Here is a 20,039-nt window from a genome sequence, read left to right on the forward strand (position 1 = left end):
AAAATTTTTCGTCATCTCATCATTAAATCTGTGTAAGTTGTGATAATACGACCCAGGGGGTCCAAAATATATGGGGGTCCAAATTATATTGGTTACCCTATATGTAGAGAAAAGAGAGAAAGTAGATAGTCAGGAACAAAGTAGGAGGAAAGGGACGAGTCAGGGATTAAACCCAGGACCTTCTGCGTATGTACTAGAAGTTATCTATCACTGTCATTACACTACATTGCACCTACCGATTGTCCAGGCCTGGATTAAGAATTGTGGATGTGGAGGCCCCTCGGAGGTACAAATGCGATGAACAAATAAGTTTTTCTTTGCCCATACCCCCCAACGCACCCAAAAGATCCAGCCCTGCGATCGTCAATAACAAAACCATAACGAACCGGTGCCGGTCTACCTGACTCATGGAACAAAACATGACGTGATTAAAGAACTATTTCCTGAAGTAATCTATAGGAAAAGTTCTGTAAGAATTCTCGTAGGAATCTCTTGAGAATATCTTTGAAACTTTTTGAGACACCCCTTGAACAATCCGTTCTACATATCTTTGGGAAAATTCTTGAGAAAATTTCTGGAGCATTTTTAATTAAATCCTTGAAAAATCTCTGGATGAAGTTACTGGGTGAACTTTTTTACAAGGAATAATCTTGGCAGGAACCCCGGGAATATTATCTAGAAGAATCCTGTCATTGGAAAAATATCGGAGAAATTCTGGAAGTTATAGGAGAAATCACTCATTGAATTACGGTAGGAATGCCATAAAGAGCCCAAGGAGGAATCCCGGAAAGAATCTCAGAAGAGGTCCTTATTGCGATCGATGACAGGATATTGTATTCAGGAAAACGTGCCTCTAGGGCCGACCTACTTTTGTGAGGAACTTGGAGAAATACCTAAAAAATCCCAAAAGGAATCACTACAGGAATTCCTGGAGAAATCTAGGAAGAAATATTGAAAGGACTTTATCAAGAAATCTCTGGAGGGACCCCGGAGAAATACACTCCCGATCAAAAGGTTGGGGTCACCCCCTCAAAAACATGTCATTTTTTAGGCCCATATCTCCACCAATTTGCGTCCGATTTCAAAACCCTAGGTCTCATTAAAAAGATAATAAGTCAAAGAAACTTTAAACATGATTTAAAAGAAACTTTTTCAAAAAATTTTGTATGTAAACTTAACCCAAAGTTGCCAAATTTTCTAAAAAATGAATATAAACTTACGGCAGTGTCGCTGGAAATTGGGTCGACCTAATTTTAAGATGAGAGTGGTAATATAACCCATTTTCTATTAGCTTTCAACTGGTTTTTACAGAACTTAGCTAAAAAATCAAGAAAAAAAGTTATTAAGTAAATTAACTCTTTATGTCATCGACCAAAAGTTTGAGGTCACCCCTCAATATGATGTATCAGCCAAAAGTTTGGGGTCACTTTCGTAAAACACGGGAAATTGATTTGATGATATCTTCGTCATCTATTGTTCAATTTTAAGAATTGCAGAATAGGTCATTGTTGCTGAACAGCGATGAAACATGCAAAGGCCAATAAATATTGCTTCGGCGTGGACATATGAGTTGCCACTGAACATATTTTCCAATGCTTGAGTTTTGGTAAACACTAACGAAGCTACGTGGTTGCTCGATGCTACTATGCTACTACATTCCCGATCAAAAGTTTGGGGTCACCCCCTCAAAAACATGTCATTTTTTAGGCCCATATCTCTGCCAATTTGCGTACGATTTCAAAATCATAGGTCTCATTCGAAAGATAATAAGTCAAAGTAACTTTGAACATGATTTTGGTGAACGGTTTTCAAAAAAAAAATGTATGTAAACTTAATCCAAGTTGCCAAATTTTCTAAAAAATGAATATAAACTTACGGCAGTGTTGCTGGAAATTGGTTCGACCCAATTTTAAGATAAGAGCAGCAATATAACCTGTTTTCTATTGGCTTTCAACTGCCCAAAAGTTTGGGGCCACTATCGGTAAACATGGAAAAATGATTTGTTGAGATCTTTGTCATTTTTCATTCAAATTTAAATCTTCTTGGCTTATTTGAAACATAATGAATGATACTTTTTGCATAGACATTGAACCACATATTTTTTTTTTAATTTACATACTGAAACTTAACGTAAAATTGCCTCAATTTCTGAAATGCGTTGAAGTTATCACCAAATCGGTTTTACATGTTTTACGACAGTGACCCCAAACTTTTGACTGATACATCATATTGAGGAGTAGCCCCAAACTTTTGGTCGATGACATCAAGAGTTAAATTACTTAACAACTTTTTTCCTAGATTTTTTAGCCAAGTTCGGTAAAAAGCAGTTGAAAGCTAATAGAAAATAGATTATATTGCTGCTCTTATCTTAAAATTTGGTCGACCCAATTTCCAGCGACACTGCCGTAAGTTTATACTAATTTTTAGAAAATTTGGCAACGTTGGGTTAAGTTTACATACAAATATTTTTGAAAAACTTTCACCTTAATCATTTTCAGAGTTATTTGACTTATTATCATTCGAATGAAACCTAGGATTTTAAAACCGGACGCAAATTGGTGGAGATATGGGCCTAAAAAATGACATGTTTTTGAGGGGGTGACCCCAAACTTTTGATCAGGAGTGTGTATATAAATAGTTCGGAGGGAAATCGGGGTATCTATTCTTTAATTAGAACTCTGGGCGGATACCTATACGTTAATCCCTTACACTGGGTGTTCGTCATATCACGTGTGAATAGCGTTTCCGTTCATAATTTCTGCTAACATGATTTGCGAATTCTTCCTAAAACCTGTTAAAATTAGGGTTAAAATTTACTTCGTCATTGGCACTAAATCTCGTCACATCAGATGGAAAAACTTAATCATTACAGATATTCCACCTTTGCCAATGTCTCATTCAATAGATGCATGGAAAAGATGTCGATAACTAGTCTCTATGGCACTGGAAATCGAACAACAACACTGAATTTTACGTTTCAATTTCACTCAACTTACGAATTGATAACTTTTTGCCTTTCTCGTGCACCAAGGTGTACCGAAAGGCTATATGTTCACTCCAAAAACGAAAATTTGATAGAGCCTCCGGAGGGGTCAAGTCTTATATACCAATCGACTCAGCTCGACGAATTGAGGTGATGTCTGTGTGTATGTATGTGTGTGTATGTGTGTGTGTATGTGTACAAAAAAACTCACATCCCTTTTTGGCAGTAAACCTCAACCGATTTTAATGACCGACGGTTCATTCGACGCGAAATCTGGTCCCATTGTTTCCTATTGTAAATGGTTCAGATCGGTCCAGCCGTTCCGGAGTTATGACCATTTAGGTGTTCCGGACCGGTACCCCAGCAAGGGGGCAGATATGAAAACGCTACAAACCCATCCATGCGGCACATCAAACTACGGCATTTTCGATAACTTGATGAATGGTAAGCAGAAAAATAGTCTCAGACCATATCTGAACCGGAAGTGTCCCGGAACCGGTTCCGGGTGTCCCGCCGGAAGTGACCAAACATAAAAGTGAACTTAACCCATGCATGCGACATATCAAACCGCGGCTTTTTCGATAATGTGATGAACAGTAAGCAGGAAAACATTCTCAGACCGTATTGCAACCGGTAGTGTTCCGGAACCGGTTGCAAATGTCCCGCCGGAAGTGGCCAAGTATAAAAGTTAACCAAACCCATGCATGCGACATATCAAATAATGGCTTTTTTGATATCCTGATAAACAGTAAGCAGGATAATATTCTCAGACTATATCTGAACCGGCTGTGTCCCGGAACCGGTTCTGGGTGTCCCGTCGGAAGTGGCCAAATATAAAATTGAACTAATGCATTGAACCATGCATGCGACATATCAAGCCGCAGCTTTTTCTATAACCTGATGAACAGTAAGTAGGAAAGCATTCTCAGACCACATCGGAACCGGTTCCAGATGTTCCGCCGTAGCACAACACATCAAATAGTTGTTTTTTTGATATCCTGATGAACAGTAAGCAGGAAAATATTTTCAGAACATATCTGAATCGGTTGTGATCCGGAACCGGTTCCGGGTGCCCCGCCGGAAAAGGCCAAATATAAAAGGGAACCAAACCCATGCAAGCAACACATCAAATCGCGGGTTTTTAGGCATCTTGATTTGGCAAAAAAAAAAGTTTCCGGCCATGGGACAACCGGTAGTGTTCCGCAACCGATTACGGTTGCCCCATCGGAACTGGTCAAATGTAAAGGAGAACCAAACCCATAAATTCGACACATTAAATGACTTTTTAGGTAAGCTGATGAACGGTTAAAAAGAAAAAAAATCATAGAACATACTTTGGAAAACCAATAGTGTGCCGAAACCGGTTCCAGGTGCCCCGACGGAAGCGGTCAAATGTAGAAAATAACCAAACTCATACACGCAGCACATTAAATAACGGCTTCTTTGATAACGTGAAGAACGGTCAGCAAGAAAATAGTCTCAGGCCTGTAGTGTTCCGGAACCAGATTGGAGTGCCTCGCCGGAACTGGCGAAATGCACAAATGAAGCATTACAGCAATTTGCGACTTTTTAGGAAAACTGATTAATAATTTGCATCAACTAGTCTACGACCACAACAGGGACAATCGGTAAGTGGTAAAATGTGAACCGAAAGTGGTAAATGTGAAATTGGACCAAACCCATGCGTGTCGTACCATAAAACCACGATAATTCGACAATGATTGCTGTCAAATTACCTGGGTAAACTTTAATTCGATAAACTAACTCTATTTTAGTTTTGTTCAGATTGTATAATTTGTTTTTGAACACAAATCTTACAGATATTGTGGTGGTACGAATTGATAGCTTGTTCATGTTACGATTATTGGCTTTCGAGGTTCACTACGGTTGATCACCAAACGGATCAGATGTCGGAAAGCACCAAATTTGAACTTTCGGAAGTAACAGCTACACGAGGAGCCGCTGCGGGTGTGAGTAACATCACAATATCGTATCATACGTATTTGCAGTGTTTTGCACTGTGACATTCGATCATTTTTTCAACAAATTTCGAATGAGCGGGGTACAAATTAAAAAGTGTCGTATTAAAGAGTGATGAATACGCGGGGTTTGACAGTACATCAAATAGTAGGTTTTTTGATAACTTCTTCTTCTTTATGGCTCGACGCTCGCATTGGAACTTGGCCTGCCTCTCTTCTACTTAGTGTTCTTTAGAGCACTTCCACAGTTTTTAATTGAAGGATTTTCTTTTTCTATATATATATATATATATATATATATATATATATATATATATATATATATATATATATATATATATATATATATATATATATATATATATATATATATATATATATACACTCCCGTTCAAAAGTTTGGGGTCACCCCATCAAAAACATGTCATTTTTTTAGGCCCATCCAAGGGCGTAGCCAGCTTTTCGGCCAGGGGGGGGGGCGAGCACCCTTACACTGAAAACCACTTTGCAGTAACAAGGAGTTCAAATATTTCATCATTTAAAAAAAAAATAAAAGTGAAGCATGAAATATGGGTGATTAACAGGAATGGTTAAATGAAAGAATCATATATGATTATAATCCTGAGGAATTCCTCAAGATATTGCTTCAGGAATTTCTTAACAAATGCCATCATGAATTTGAATTTATCCAGCAGTTTCTCCAGAAATTTCTTTAATATTTTTTCAGGTTTTTTAATGTAGATATTCCAGCAGAAATTACCTTCGGAAAACTTGCAGTAACTCCGTTGGGAATACCTTCAGAAATTTCTTCAATAATTTTTCCAGAAGTTTTATTACGAATTTCACCATGCATTCTTTTGAGAATTTCCCCAGTAATTCTTTACAAATATCATTCTTAATTCCACCAGAAATCCGTTTGAGAATCTCCAGAAAATTCTTTAAGAATTTCTCCGGGAATTCTTTCAAAAATTCCAATCAAACTAAGATTCATTTCCTTGAGGAATACCCTAAGAAATTTTTGGAGAAATTTCTTCGAAAAATCTTTTGATGAATTCCTTCGGAATTACCGGAAAAAAATCTTTGAAAATTTCTAGAGGAATTTCTTCGGAAATCCCTGGAGGAATATCTTTGAGAGTTGCTAGAGGAATGCATTCGAAAATTTTTAAAGCAATCAATTAAAAATAATTTCAGGAATTTATTTCGAAAATCCTTAAGGAATTCCACCGGAAATTCCTTGGCAAATTCTTCAGAAATTTCTTGAGGAATTCCTTCATTTCTAAAGCTCCTTGAGAAATTCCATAAGACATTCCATCGAGAGTTCTTCTACGATTTCCTTTAGAAGATTCTTCGGGAATTCCTTGAGGAATTTCTTTGAAATAAATTTAGAATATTCCTTGAGGAACTCCTTCGGAGTTTTCGTGAGGAATTCTTCCGAAAATTCATTGAGGAATACCTTCAAAAATTCTTGGAGGAATTCATCCGGAAATTTCTGTGAGAATTCCTTACCAAATTCCTGAAGCAATTCTTTCGAAAATATTGAAAAAAAAAATCCACTAAAAGTCTCATGAGATATCCCTTCTGAAATTCGATAAGGAATTTCTTTAAAAATCTTTCAAAACTTCCTTGAAAAAATATTTCGGAAATTCCTGAAGAAATGCTTTTTGTGATTTTTCATTTCCTAGAGGAACTCATTCGGAAATTCTTTGAAGAATACCTTTAAAAATGCCTTGATAAGGAAAATTCGGAAATTGTTAAAGGAGTTCGTTTGGAAATTTTTTTGACATATGTCTGAAATGTCTTATGGAATACCTTCGGAAATTTCGTGAGAAATTGTTTGATAAGTTCGTTGAGGAATTTTTTCGTTTTTTTATAAATCTTTACAAAATTCCTCAAGAAATTCCAGCGAAAGATCCTTGAGAAGTTTCTTCGGAAACTCCTCAAGAAATTCCTTCAAAAATGTATTGCGGAACTCCTACGAAAACTTGACAAACTTCTTCAAACATTCCTTCAGAAACACGTTTGGGGATTATGTGAGAAAATCCTAAGGAAATTTTTTGAGGACAACCGTCAAAAATTTTTGGAGGAATTCATTCGGAAATTTTTGGAGGTATTTCAAGGCAAATCCATAAGAAATTTTTTATTGGAAATTCCGGAAGGGATTTCTTTGGAAATTCGAAGAGGAATTCCTTTGGAAATTCAGGAGAAAATCCTTTGAAAATCCCAGGAGAAATTCCTTTGAAAATTCCTGGAGGAATTCCTACGGAAATTCCTGGACAAACTCCTCCGGAAACTCATGGAGGAATTCTTCGGGAAAATCCTGGAGGAATTCCCTCGGAAATTCTTGGAGGAATTCCTTCGAGAATTCGTGGAGGATTTCCTTCGGGAATTCCTGGAGGTATTTCTTCGGAAATTCCTGGAGTTATTCCTTCGGAAATACCTGGAGAAATTTCTTTTTGAAATTTCTGGAGGAATTCCTTCGGAAATTCATGGAGGAATTCCTTCAGAAAATCGTTGAGCGATTCCTTCGCAAAAGTCCTGGAGAATTCCTTCTGAAATTTATGGAGGAACTCCATCGGAAATTCCTGGAGAAATTCTTTTGGAAATTCGTGGTGGAATTCCTTCAGACATTCATGAAAGAATTCCTTCGGAAGTTCCGGCAGGAAATCCTTTGAAAATTCCAGGTGAAATTCCTTTGAAAATCCCTGGAGGAATTCCACCGGAAATTACTGAGGGAATTCCCTAGGAAATTCCAGGAGGAATTCCTTCTGAAATTGCTGGATGATTTCCTTCTGAAATTCCTGAAGGAATTCCTTCGGAAATTTATAATGGAATTCTTTCGGAAATTCCAGGAGGAATGCCTTCGAAAATTGCAGAAGGAATTTCTTTGAAAATTCCTGGAGGATCTCCTTCGGAAATTCCTGGAGGATTTCCTCCGGAAATTTCTGAAGAAATTCATCCGGAAATTCATGGAGGAATTTCTCAGGAAATTCCTTGAGGAATTCCTTTGAAAATTCGTGGAGGAATTTCTTCAGAAATTCGTGAATGAATTCTTTCGGAAAATTTCTGGAGCAATTCCTTCGGAAATTCATGGAGGAACTCCTTCGGAAAATGCTTTAGGATTTCCTTCGCAAAATTCCTGGAGGAATTTCTTCGGAAATTCATGGAGGAATTCCTTCGGTATTTCCTGGAGGAATTCCTCCGGAAATTTCTCGAGGTATTTCTTCGGAAATTCGTGGAGGGATTTCGTCTGAAAATTTCTGGAATTCTTTCGGAAAATCCTTTAGAAATTCCTTGGCAAAATTCCTGGAGGAACTTGTTAGGCAATTCATGGAGGAATTCCTTCGGAAATTCATGGAGGAATTCCTTCGGACATTCATTGAGGAATTCCTTCGGAAATTCCAGGAGGACATCCTTTAAAAATTCCAGGAGGAATTCCTTTGAAAATTCCTAGAAGAATTTCTTCGGAAATTCTTGGAGGAATTCCTCCGGAAATTTTTCGAGGAATTTCTTCGGAAAATCGTAGAGGAATTCCGTCGGAAAATTTCTGGAGGAATTCCTTCGGAAATTCATGGAGGCATTCTTTCGGAAAATCCTTTAGAAATTCCTTGGCAAAATTCCTGGAGGAACTTGTTAGGCAATTCATGGAGGAATTCCTTCGAAAATTCATGGAGGGATTTCTTCGGACATTCATGAAGGAATTTCTTCGGAAATTCCAGGAGGAAATCCTTTGAAAATTCCAAGAGGAATTTCCTTGAAAACTCCTGGAAGAATTCCTTCGGAAATTCCTGGAGGAATTTCTCCGGAAATTCCTAGAGTAATTCCTCCAGAAATTTGTGTGAGGATTTATTCCGAAACTTCCTGGAGGAATTCTCTTGGAAATACATTGAGGAATTCATTCGGAAAATCCTGAAGGAATTCCTTCGCAAAATTCCTGGAATTACATCGGAAATTCCTGGAATTTCTGAAGGAATTCTTTCTGGAGTTTTAAAAAAAAATCCTTCAGGAATTTCCAAAAGAGTTTTTCCAGGAATTTCCGAAGGAATTTCCAGAGGAATTCCTCCAGGAATTTCCAATGGAATTCCTCCGGGAATTTTTAAAGAAATTCATCCAAAAATTTCCGAAGGAATTCCTTAAGGAATTTCCGAAATAATTGCTCCACGAATTTCAGAAGGAATGCATCCAAGAGATTTCGGAGGGATTTCTCCAGGAATTTCCGAAGAAATTCCGCTAAGAATTTCCGAAAGAATTCCTGCAGGAATTTCCAAAAGAATTGCTCCATGAATCTTCAAACGAATTCGTCCAGCAATTTCCGAAGGAATTCCTCCCGGAATTTCCGAAAGAAATCCTCCAGGAATTTTTGAAGGAATTCCTAACGGAATTTGTAAATGAATTCCTCAATGAATTTTCGAGGGAATTCCTCTTGGAATTTCCAAAAATAAAATCCAAAAAGACTTTCCGAAACAAATTCTCCAGGAACTTCCGAAGGAATACCTCCAGGAATTTCCGAAAGAATACCTCCAGGAATTTCCGAAAGAAATCCTCCAGGAATTTTTGAAGGAATTCCTAACGGAATTTGTAAATGAATTCCTCAATGAATTTTCGAGGGAATTCCTCTTGGAATTTCCAAAAATAAAATCCAAAAAGACTTTCCGAAACAAATTCTCCAGGAACTTCCGAAGGAATACCTCCAGGAATTTCCGAAAGAATACCTCCAGGAATTTCCAAAAGAATTCTTCAGTAATTTCCGAAGAAATTATTCCAGGAATCATAAAAAGCATTCCTCTAAGAAGTTTAGAATGATTTTTTTTCCAGGAATGTCCTAAGCAATTCATCCAAGGATTTTCTCAGGAATTTCTCTATAGATTTCTGAAAAAAATGTCTCCAGAAATTTCCGGAGGTGTTCATCCAAGATTTTTCGAGGGAACTCCCTAAGGAACTTCCGAAGGAATTCCTCCAGAAATTTCCGAAGGAATTCCTTCAGGAATTTCCGAACGAAATCCTTCAGGAATTTCCGAAGGAATTCCTTCAGGAATTTCCGAAGGAATTCTTCCAGGAATTTGCGAAGGGATTCCTCCAAGAAGTTTGGAAGGAATTCCTTCTGGATTTTTTTAAGGAATTCCTCCAGGATTTTTTAAAGAATTGCTTCAGGAATTTACGAAGGAATTCCTCCCGGAATTTCCGAAAGAGTTCCTCCAGGAATTCCTAAAGAAATTCCTTCTGGAATTTCCGAATGAATTCCTCCAGGAATCTCCAAAAGAATTCGTCCAGCAATTTCCGAAGGAATTCCTCCCGGAAATTCTGAAAGAATTCCTCCAGAAATTTCCAAAAGTATTCATCCAAGATTTTTCGAAGGACCTCGCTGTCGACCGGGCAAGCTGACAAACGCTCCAGCCGGAACCGCGTTCGCCGCGTTTGATTCCTCGTCCGACATCACGCGTCCGTGATATAGTCGGCAAGAACGGACGCGTGATGTCGGACGAGGAATCAAACGCGGCGAACGCGGTTCCGGCTGGAGCATAACACTCCCTGCCCTTGGCTGCCCGGTCGCGACACTCGCCAAGGAATTTTCGATGGAATTCTTCCAGTAATTTCCGAACGAAGTCCTTCAGGAATTTCCGATGGAATTTCTCCAGAAATTTCCGAAGGAATTCTTCTAGGATTTTGCGAAGGGATTCCTCCAAGAATTTTGGAAGGAATTCCTCCAGGAATTTCCAATGGAATTCGTCCAGCAATTTCCGATGGAATTCCTTCAGGAATTGCCGAAAAAAAATCTCCAGGAATTCCCAAAGGAATTTCTCCTGGAATTTCCGAATGAACTCCTCCGGGAAGCTCCAAAGGAATTCGTCCAGCAATTTCCGAAGGAATTCCTCCAGTGATTGCCGAAGAAATTATTGCAGGAATTTCCGAAGGAATTCCTCCCGGAATTTCCAATGAAATTCGTCCAGCAATTTCTGAAGGAATTCCTCCCGGAATTTCCGAAAGAATTCCTCCAGGAATTTTCGAAGGAATTCGTCCTGGAATTTCCGAAGGAATTCCTCCTGGAATTTCTGAAGGAAATCCTCCAGGAATTTCCGAAGGAATCCTTCTGGTAATTCCGAAGGAATTCCTCCAGGAATTTTTGATGACATTCGTCCAGCAATTCTCCAGGAATTTCCAAAAGCATTCCTCCAGGAAGTTTGGAATTATTTTGTCCAGGAATTTCGTAAGGAATTCACCTAAGGATTTCCTCACGAATTTCCCTATGGATTTCTGAAAGAATTCCTCCAGGAATTTCCGAAAGTATTCATCCAAGATTTTTCCAAGGAATAGCCCAAGGAATTTCCGAAGGAATTCCTTCAGGAATTTCCGATGGAATTCTTCCAGGAATTTGCGAAGGGATTCCTCCAGGAATTTCCAAAGGAATTCCTCCAGGTATTTCCGAAGGAATACCCTCAGGAATTTTCGAAGATATTCCTCCATGAATGTCCGAAGGAATTCCTGCATACATTAAAAAAATACGAGGATGCAGGAGAATTTTATTTTTACAAGTCAAAAACAGCTCTGATCATCAAAGTTTTTCGGTTAAGTTAAAATATAGTTGCTCGGTCAGGGGGGGGCCACGGCCCCCCCCTGCCCCCCTCTGACTACGCCCTTGCCCATATCTCCGCCAATTTGCGTCCGATTTCAAAGCCCTAGGTTTCATTCAAAAGATAATAAGTCAAAGAAACTTTGAACATGATTTAAAAGAAACTTTTTCAAAAAAATTGTATGTAAACTTAACCCAAAGTTGCCAAATTTTCTAAAAAATGAATATAAACTTACGGCAGTGTCGCTGGAAGTTGGGTCCACCAAATTTTAAGATGAGAGCGGTAATATGACCCATTTTCTATTAGCTTTCAACTGCTTCTTACAGAACTTGGCTAAAAAATCTAGAAAAAAAGTTATTAAGACCAAGCCCACTCGTGGGCTTAATACTACACACGCATCAGCACGTCGTTAACGATTTTTAATTTCGTTATCCACCCATTTTCGCACCGGTCGTTCGTTTCCATGTGAGTAAAATAATGATCGGTCGCCTTTGCGCACCGGTGGTCTCTATTCTATCCGTACCGTCGGTTTTTTGCACTTCGGTAAATCATCGCAATATTTTGTGTATTTCTATGGTGTTATTGCAAATCTTATTCAGTATAATAATCTGTGCTCATATTTTGAAAGAAGGGGTTATGGATAAGACTGAAAACAGTAAGTTAAAATTAAACTCAAATAAAAAATTCCCTTGGAGATTTGTACCAGTTTTGGTGCGTTTTAAGATATTATTTTCTCAATAATGTATGATTGTATTAAATCTCGGAATTCAAGCAATCTTTTTTTAAATTATGTGTTTGTTGCTTACTGCATGACTTGTAGGTTGAATTTTGATCTAAAATAATATATCCATGTTGCCTTTCTCGCAAGAAATTTATCTGAATTTTTTTCTTTTTAATAATTAGGTTTATTGAATAATTACATCCCTTGCATTTCCAACACATTTATAACGTAGTTGTCTCCTTTACAACTTCACGTAGGTCAAGATTTTTGAATTCTGATCATAGTAGAAGCTGTCTTCTAACAGTCTGCGATAAGTTTGCGCAACCTTTTTTCATTAACGTGTATTTTAACTTCAGCTTATTCTATACTCAGTTACAACCTTTTAGTTACAAAGCATCAATCGGATTAGTATATATTGCGATCCTTTGGATGCTGGTAAATGAATATTTTGTTGGGAGCAGATTCTATGCGCTTGAAGTAGACTGCGTATTTGTCAAAGTACATAATGAGCTCACACAATGAACTTCACACAACAATTGATGTATTTTAACCACTGGCGTAGCCACGGGGAGGGTTTTAGGGTTAAACCCCCCCCCCCCCCCAGAGAAAAAATTTGTGGAACAAATTTTCAGCATAAAGCGCTTTGCGACGAAAAAATTTTTCGGCTGCGCCGCTATATTCAAACTTTGAATACAATTACTCATTACTGTTTACAAAAGGTAAGTGTCAAATCAAAAAAGATATTATTGACCGTTGAAAACCCCTCCCAGAGACAATTTCTGGCTACGCCACTGATTTTAACATCCAACACCTTGCTTTTTCTATAACGAGGAACCCACAATATGGCAGTCCTGCACACCACCTATTTTAATTGATGAAACTTGGCAGCTCGACTAAATTTTGTTAGAAATAAAAATACTGAAGTGTTTCTATGATATCTGAATTGAGTTAGGTACAGTCAAAGCATCTTTGAAAAATCGTAACTACTCTTATCTAATCTTATCCAGCTTTCCACGCTCGCCATAATGGCGGATGCTATAAAACAATTTGACAGCATCTGTGCCCCAGCTAACGCAACGACTTATTTCATCCATAGCAACCATTGATAAACAAAATTTTCTCTTGTCAACGGAAAACAGACCAGGCAAAACAATCATTATCATAGGTATCCAATTTAAATTATTCAGTTTTAAAACAAGTATTTTTCTTCTAGCCTGGACAAATTAACTGAGGCGATTCCAACGACGAGAAGGGCACGAGATGGAAACCGACGGTGGAGGCTAGCGCAAGCACAGACCGTTGATGATGCCCTAGGTTGATAGGCTGTGCTGACGAGGGTCATGGCCAGTCAACGAGACCGATGCTGGGAACCAAACTGTAGGCCAGCGAAGGAGGCCGGTGGTGTGAAGCCAGTGGAGGGAGGCCGATAACAGCGGTTGCTGCAGAAGCTCTATGGTAGCGAGGGCGAGAAAATCTATCCAGATCGACAGTCCGTGGTCATCAAAGAAGAACGGCTCCGGAGACAAAACGCATGCCAACGAGGGCGACCGCCGAAGAAGAGCGGCAATGGGAAGCCGTTAACAGCGGTTTCCGTAGAACATCTATATCGAAGCAACGGCACAACTGTCCGTCCATGTGGAGATGTAGTAACGAAAGCTGGAGGCTGTATCCCCGAGCAAAGTACAATAACTGAGCAGTAACAAACTGATAACTAGTGTTCGCTCCAGAACTCATTTTTCAATTTTGTGTTATCAACTTGGTAGTTTATGTTACCATTACCTGTCAAACTGGGGGCATCGTCGTCGACAACACCAACGGGAGTTAGTTATCAATGACCGTTGCAAATATCTCTCTGATAACAAAATAAGTTTTCAATTAGATAAAATTGATAGATTTACAGAAGTTGTTATCAGGGTGCCTCTGTTGATAACATAATGAGATATTTTATTGGTATCTCGGGTATACTTGGTTGTTATCATGTTTGTTATGTTGCCTGCTTATTCAGCCACAATGAGAACAAATTCAGTTAATTATGTTTGATATCAGATAACACAGTATGTTATCCGGTTGTTATGAAACTTTGCTCGGGTCCATCCACCAGTACCGTTGAGAATCTATGAAACCGTTGTCCTCTCATGCATTGTCATAAATTGACACATATTTATAAAAGATATGCCGGACGAGGTTTGATATGTCCCAAGATTCGATTGTTGGAATCCAGAATTGCGCTAGCCCCGAGTGAAACAAAAATAAGTGGCAGCAAATTTGCTGGCTGCATGGCGCCAATCAACACTCGTCCGCAAATTAGTGCTTCTCCAAAAGACATTCCGCCATTCTTCAGGGATTTTTCCTGGAATTTCATGGCGGATTTCCCTTGATGGGTTCAGGAGTTCCCCAAGAGATTCTTCCACGAATTTCTTCGGGGTATCCTTCTGGAGTTCATTCATGGATTAAACCAGGAGTGCCTTCGGAGAATCCTCCAGGAGTTCAGTCAGGAATTTTCTAAAAAAAATACCACCAATCATTTAGAAATCCGCCCGTCAGGAGTTCCGTCAGGGGTTCTGCCTGGAGATCATTCAAGGATCTCTCCAGAAATTTCGTCAGAAATTCCTTTGGAGAATCCTCAAGGAATTCCTTCGGCGTATTCCATTCCATCAGGTATTCTTCTAGGAATTTCTCCCGGAATTCTCTCAGGGATTCCCCCGAGAACTCCATCCGGGTTTCCCCCGGAATTTCTTCCCGGATTCACCGTTAATTCGTTAGGGGATTTCCCCGGTATCCCTCTGGGAGTCCCTTCCGAGATTTGCCCCGGAATTTCTGCCAGGATCATCCCGGCAATTTCTTAAAGGATTCCCCCCGGGAATTTATTCCAGGATTCCCCCCACCACCGGCCTCCCTCGCTGACCCCATTTGGCGGCCGTCCTCGCTGGCCTACGTTTAGGTTCCCAGCATCGGTCGCGTTCACTGGTCATGACCCTCGTTGGCACAGCCTATCAACCTAGGGCATCATCAACGGTCTGTGCTTGCGCTAGCCTTCACCGTCGGTTTCCATCTCTGACCCTCCTCGCCGTTGGAATCGTCCCAGCAGCATCTATGTCATTTTACATTTCATGATTAAATTTAAACTCTTGAACTAAACCCCACAATCAGTCAATGATATCGTCCGAAATTTTCTCCACAAAGCTTCTAAAGGACCCTGTGAAAAGATGCCTTTTGAGCCCAGCCCACCGGCTGCCGTTGGTCACATCAGCAGCCTGGGGTTTTGATCGGTGTCCTCTCTGGTTTCCGGTGTCTATCCTCGAGGGCTAAGAGAGGCAACAGTAACAAGCGAAATATGAAGTTAATTTGTTCAGGCTAGAAGAAAAATACTTATTTTAAAACTGAATAATTTAAATTGATTATGATAATGAATCTTTTGACTGGTTTGTTTTCCGTTGACAAGAGAAAATTTTGTTTATCAATGGTTGCTATGGGTGAAATAAGTCGTTGCGTTAGCTGGGGTACAGATACTGTCAAATTGTTTTATAGCATACGCCATTATGGCGAGCGTGGAAAGCTGGATACATACGCAGCCAGTACGGAATCACCCTGGAAAGCAATCGTGTTACTTTTCTTGTCAATATTGATGCTTGCAGCATATCATAGATATGACACATGCATCAAAGCGGCCAGGTCTACTGCGTTGTATTTACGCGCAAAGATGATTCTTCGAAATACTTGGAGTACAGAATATTTTCTTTCGGCAAGGTACTTCTCGCATTTACAGGGGATGAAGGATGCGTGGACATATTATACCAAACGATCCAGATAGCATGTTGATGAATATGTTTTAAATATATGAAAATGTGGACAAAAGAGCTGTGAATAAATGTGTACTATTGGAAAGATCTCCCCAATTGTTAGGTTGTTTTTGTAGATCTAATGCCGAACCTCCTATTCTGCATGATTGGTGTTATTCGCATGGGGTCTTCGCAGATTTTTTTTCTGCTTTGCCTTATTGTTTCTACAAGGGTGAAGTTACCCATTTCGCACACTTTCTTCCTAATGTCTCGTTTATTTAATTTATATTTTTAAATTTATATTTAAAAAACCACCCACTGACGACCACCATTTTCAAAAACAGCAATCAAACCAAATCTCCTTTGCCTTTTTCGAAATATTCACGACAAAACGGAAGGCGAGGCACAGCTCTTTCAAAGCGGGGGATCTCAGCCCGGAAAGTGAAGAAAGAAAACCTTGTGGTCACTTATTACCGTCAAATGGTATCTTTCCGGGTTAGAAAATACGCACATCTTCTCACCGGAATCTGCGACGGATGACGATAATTTTGGAACTTGTCGGAACGAACTTCGCGAGTTATTTATTTGGACATTTTTCTAAATGTGCGAAACCAAACTTTACTTGCTGCGTAGCAACCCCGGCTCAAACATGTACGTGTTAAAATAGCAAAACTCACTGCATCACTATACATTTCTTCAAATATTAGTTTCGAAACGATCGGCCGATTAAAAAACTAAAGGTGTGATTATGAACAATCGTAATTATTTTTATAAGAAAATCAATACATTTTCGTTATGCATGATCCTAAAATTGGCGAAGAAGGGAAAACTTTATTCATAACATACTTAAGCAAAGCTTGTCAATTTAAACCTATTATTTTTCTGCGTTTGTATTGTCACTCTATCGCAATTGTATGTCAGACAATTTGTTGTGTTATTCATGTAACGATCTATGATATTGTTTTGTTGAAAATTTCAAAGCAAGTAAAAATTAAAATTTTAAATATTTGATGCAAACTAAAATAGATTCCTACCTATACAAAACAAGAAAATCATTCTCTGGAAACTATATTGGTACCTGGCAACAAATCCATACTCATGTTCTTTCGTCTCCTCTTTACGCTACCCAGAGAGCTAAACGCGAGAGAGCGCACGAGCCTACGGATAGAGACCGTACTTTGCGTGTCTCTATATTCTAAGCCCTGCTACGAACCGTACGTAAACTTTTCGCTTTCGAGCCCTACTTAGCAGCGACCGGTGCGGTTCGCTTCTTTGTTCGGGGCTCTACTTAACGTTAAAACGCTTGATTGAGCCCATGAGTGGGCTTGGTCTAAGTAAATTATTCCTTGATGTCATCGACCAAAAGTTTGGGGTCACCCCTCAAAATGCTGTATCGGCCAAAAGTTTGGGGTCACTATCGTTAAACATGGAAAAGTGATTTGTTGATATCTTTGTCATCTTTCATTCAATTTTAATTCTTCTTGGCTTATTTGAAACAAAATGAATGATACTTACTGCATAGACATTGAACCACACATATTTGTTGAAATTTACATACTAAAACTTAACGTAAAGTTGCCTCATTTTTTGAAGCGTGGTAAAATGTGCTAACTTTACATAACATTTTTATATACAAAAATCGTTAAATACGTTAAGTTGAAGACATCAAACGTAAATTTAGTAAATTATCTTTGAAATGAGCCAAAAATAATTAAAATTGAACTATAGATGACGAAGATATCAACAAATCACTTTTCCATGTTTTACGATAGTGACCCCAAACTTTTGGCCGATACATCATATTGAGGGGTGACCCCAAACTTTTGGTCGATGACATCAAGGATTAATTTACTTAATAACTTTTTTTCTAGATTTTTTAGCTAAGTTCTGTAAAAAGCAGTTGAAAGCTAATAGAAAATGGGTCATATTACCGCTCTCATCTTAATATTTGGTCGACCCAACTTCTAGCGACACTGCCGTAAGTTTATATTCATTTTTTAGAAAATTTGGCAACTTTGGGTTAAGTTTACATACAAAATTTTCTGAAAAAGTTTCTTTTAAATCACGTTCAAAGTTTCTTTGACTTATTATCTTTTGAATGAAACCTAGGGTTTTGAAATCGGACGCAAATTGGCGGAGATATGGGCCTAAAAAAATGACATGTTTTTGAGGGGGTGACCCCAAACTTTTGAACGGGATTATATATATATATATATTAGGCCTCTTCATAAAAAATGAAATTTCTCGAATTCAGCCAGTCACCCCCACATCTTAATTCTAATGCTGAAACATACTTCTGGTCAAATTTTCAGCTGAATTGGTGAAGATTTCGAGGTGCCTCAAGTCAAAATTGTGTTTTTTGACCATTTTTCGCCTTTAAAAAATGCCCGTGGACGCTAGAAGCCATATAAAATATCGTGGCAACCCTTAAATGAAAGATATGTCTATTCCTTACAACTTTTGTGAACATAATGTACTGATAGGAGGATGTTTTGATCATATTTATCCATTTCTCAGACATGCAAGTATGCTAAAAAGTTACATTTTACAACAGTTTTTGTTCTACGAAATTCAAATACTCAATATTTATCAAAATTTTCAAACCATTATATGATTACCCACAATATTCTGAACAATATTGTCATACATCATTTTCTTACCCGATCTAAGGAAAAAATCACAAAAATCGAAAAGTAGAAGCTATTCTGAGTTTTTTGATATCTGGGGTTGACGCAATTGCTCGCAGGCAGAAAAATGAAACACTTGATGAAACATAGTAGCTTTGCTTTTTCTTGATGATTGCAATGATTGATCATTGATTCAAGTGACAGGTTGGCACAAGTACACATTGCCTTAACAAAAGTGGCATATAATGTACCTCAGTAGAATATGAGATATGGTTCAGATGGTAAGGCTTTGGACTGGCAAACCAAAGGTTCAGAGTTTGAATATAAGACCATTTGTATAGTTTTTTTTTATTATCAAACTGGTAATATCAACTAGCACTTGAAGTGCAAAAATAAATGAAATAATTTCATTATTTCATTTTGCTTGCATTACTATCCCTTTGGCTAGCGTTAGGGAAAACGCATGCATGTTTGCATTATTCTGACAGAATGATAGAACTTTCATTGCTTGCGTAGTTGAAAATCGGGCACGCTAAATAACTAATTTATTTCTTAAACCGTACTTCGATTCTTACGTCGGACTGGTTGGCTGAGTAGCGGATCACATCCGCTCATTAGGATCAAATCACATCGTCGGATGACATCTTCCGACGCGAGTTCCGACGTTAGGTTTAACGCTTAGATTTGTAGGAAAACCATTGCAAAAAAAAAATTGAAAAATGCACATTTGACACAAATTCAAACTCTGAACCTTTGGTTTGCCAGTCCAAAGCCTTACCATCTGAACCATTTCTCATATTCTACTGAGGTACATTATATGCCACTTTTGTTAAGGCAATGTGTACTTGTGCCAACCTGTCACTTGAATCAATGATCAATCATTGCAATCATCAAGAAAAAGCAAAGCTACTATGTTTGATTTTTCTGCCTGCCAGCAGTTGCGTCAACCCCAGATATCAAGAAACTCAGAATAGCTTCTACTTTTCGATTTTTGTGATTTTTTCCGTAGATCGGGTAAAAAAACGATGTATGGCAATATTGTTCAGAATATTGTGGGTAATCATATAATGGTTTGAAAGTTTTGATAAATATTGAGTGTTGGAATTTCGTAGAACAGAAACTGTTGTAAAATGTAACTTTTTAGCATACTTGCATGTCTGAAAAATGGATAAATATGATCAAAACATCCTCCTATCAGTACATAATGTTCACAAAAGTTGTAAGGAATAGACATATCTTTCATTTAAGGGTTGCCACGATATTTTATATGGCTTCTAGCGTCCACGGGCATTTTTTAAAGGCGAAAAATGGTCAAAAAACACAATTTTGACTTGAGGCACCTCGAAATCTTCACCAATTCAGCTGAAAATTTGACCAGAAGTAT

At 38.4% G+C, this 20,039-nt stretch overlaps 1 protein-coding gene across 1 annotated transcript in view; it reads right to left on the reverse strand.

Annotated features, from left to right (window-relative positions):
* Positions 1-10,446: 10,446 nt before the first annotated feature.
* The window catches only part of LOC134286862 (tetra-peptide repeat homeobox protein 1-like), a 265,454-nt gene continuing 255,861 nt past the window's right edge, over positions 10,447-20,039 (reverse strand). Inside the window, exon 2 of the mRNA XM_062848553.1 lies at positions 10,447-12,017. Coding sequence (XP_062704537.1) covers positions 10,447-11,445 — 999 coding nt within the window. The 5' untranslated portion in view covers positions 11,446-12,017. The remainder of the gene's footprint in view (positions 12,018-20,039) is intronic.

Source organism: Aedes albopictus, chromosome 2 (genome assembly GCF_035046485.1).
Source record: "Aedes albopictus strain Foshan chromosome 2, AalbF5, whole genome shotgun sequence".
Taxonomy (NCBI): Eukaryota; Metazoa; Arthropoda; class Insecta; order Diptera; family Culicidae; genus Aedes; species Aedes albopictus.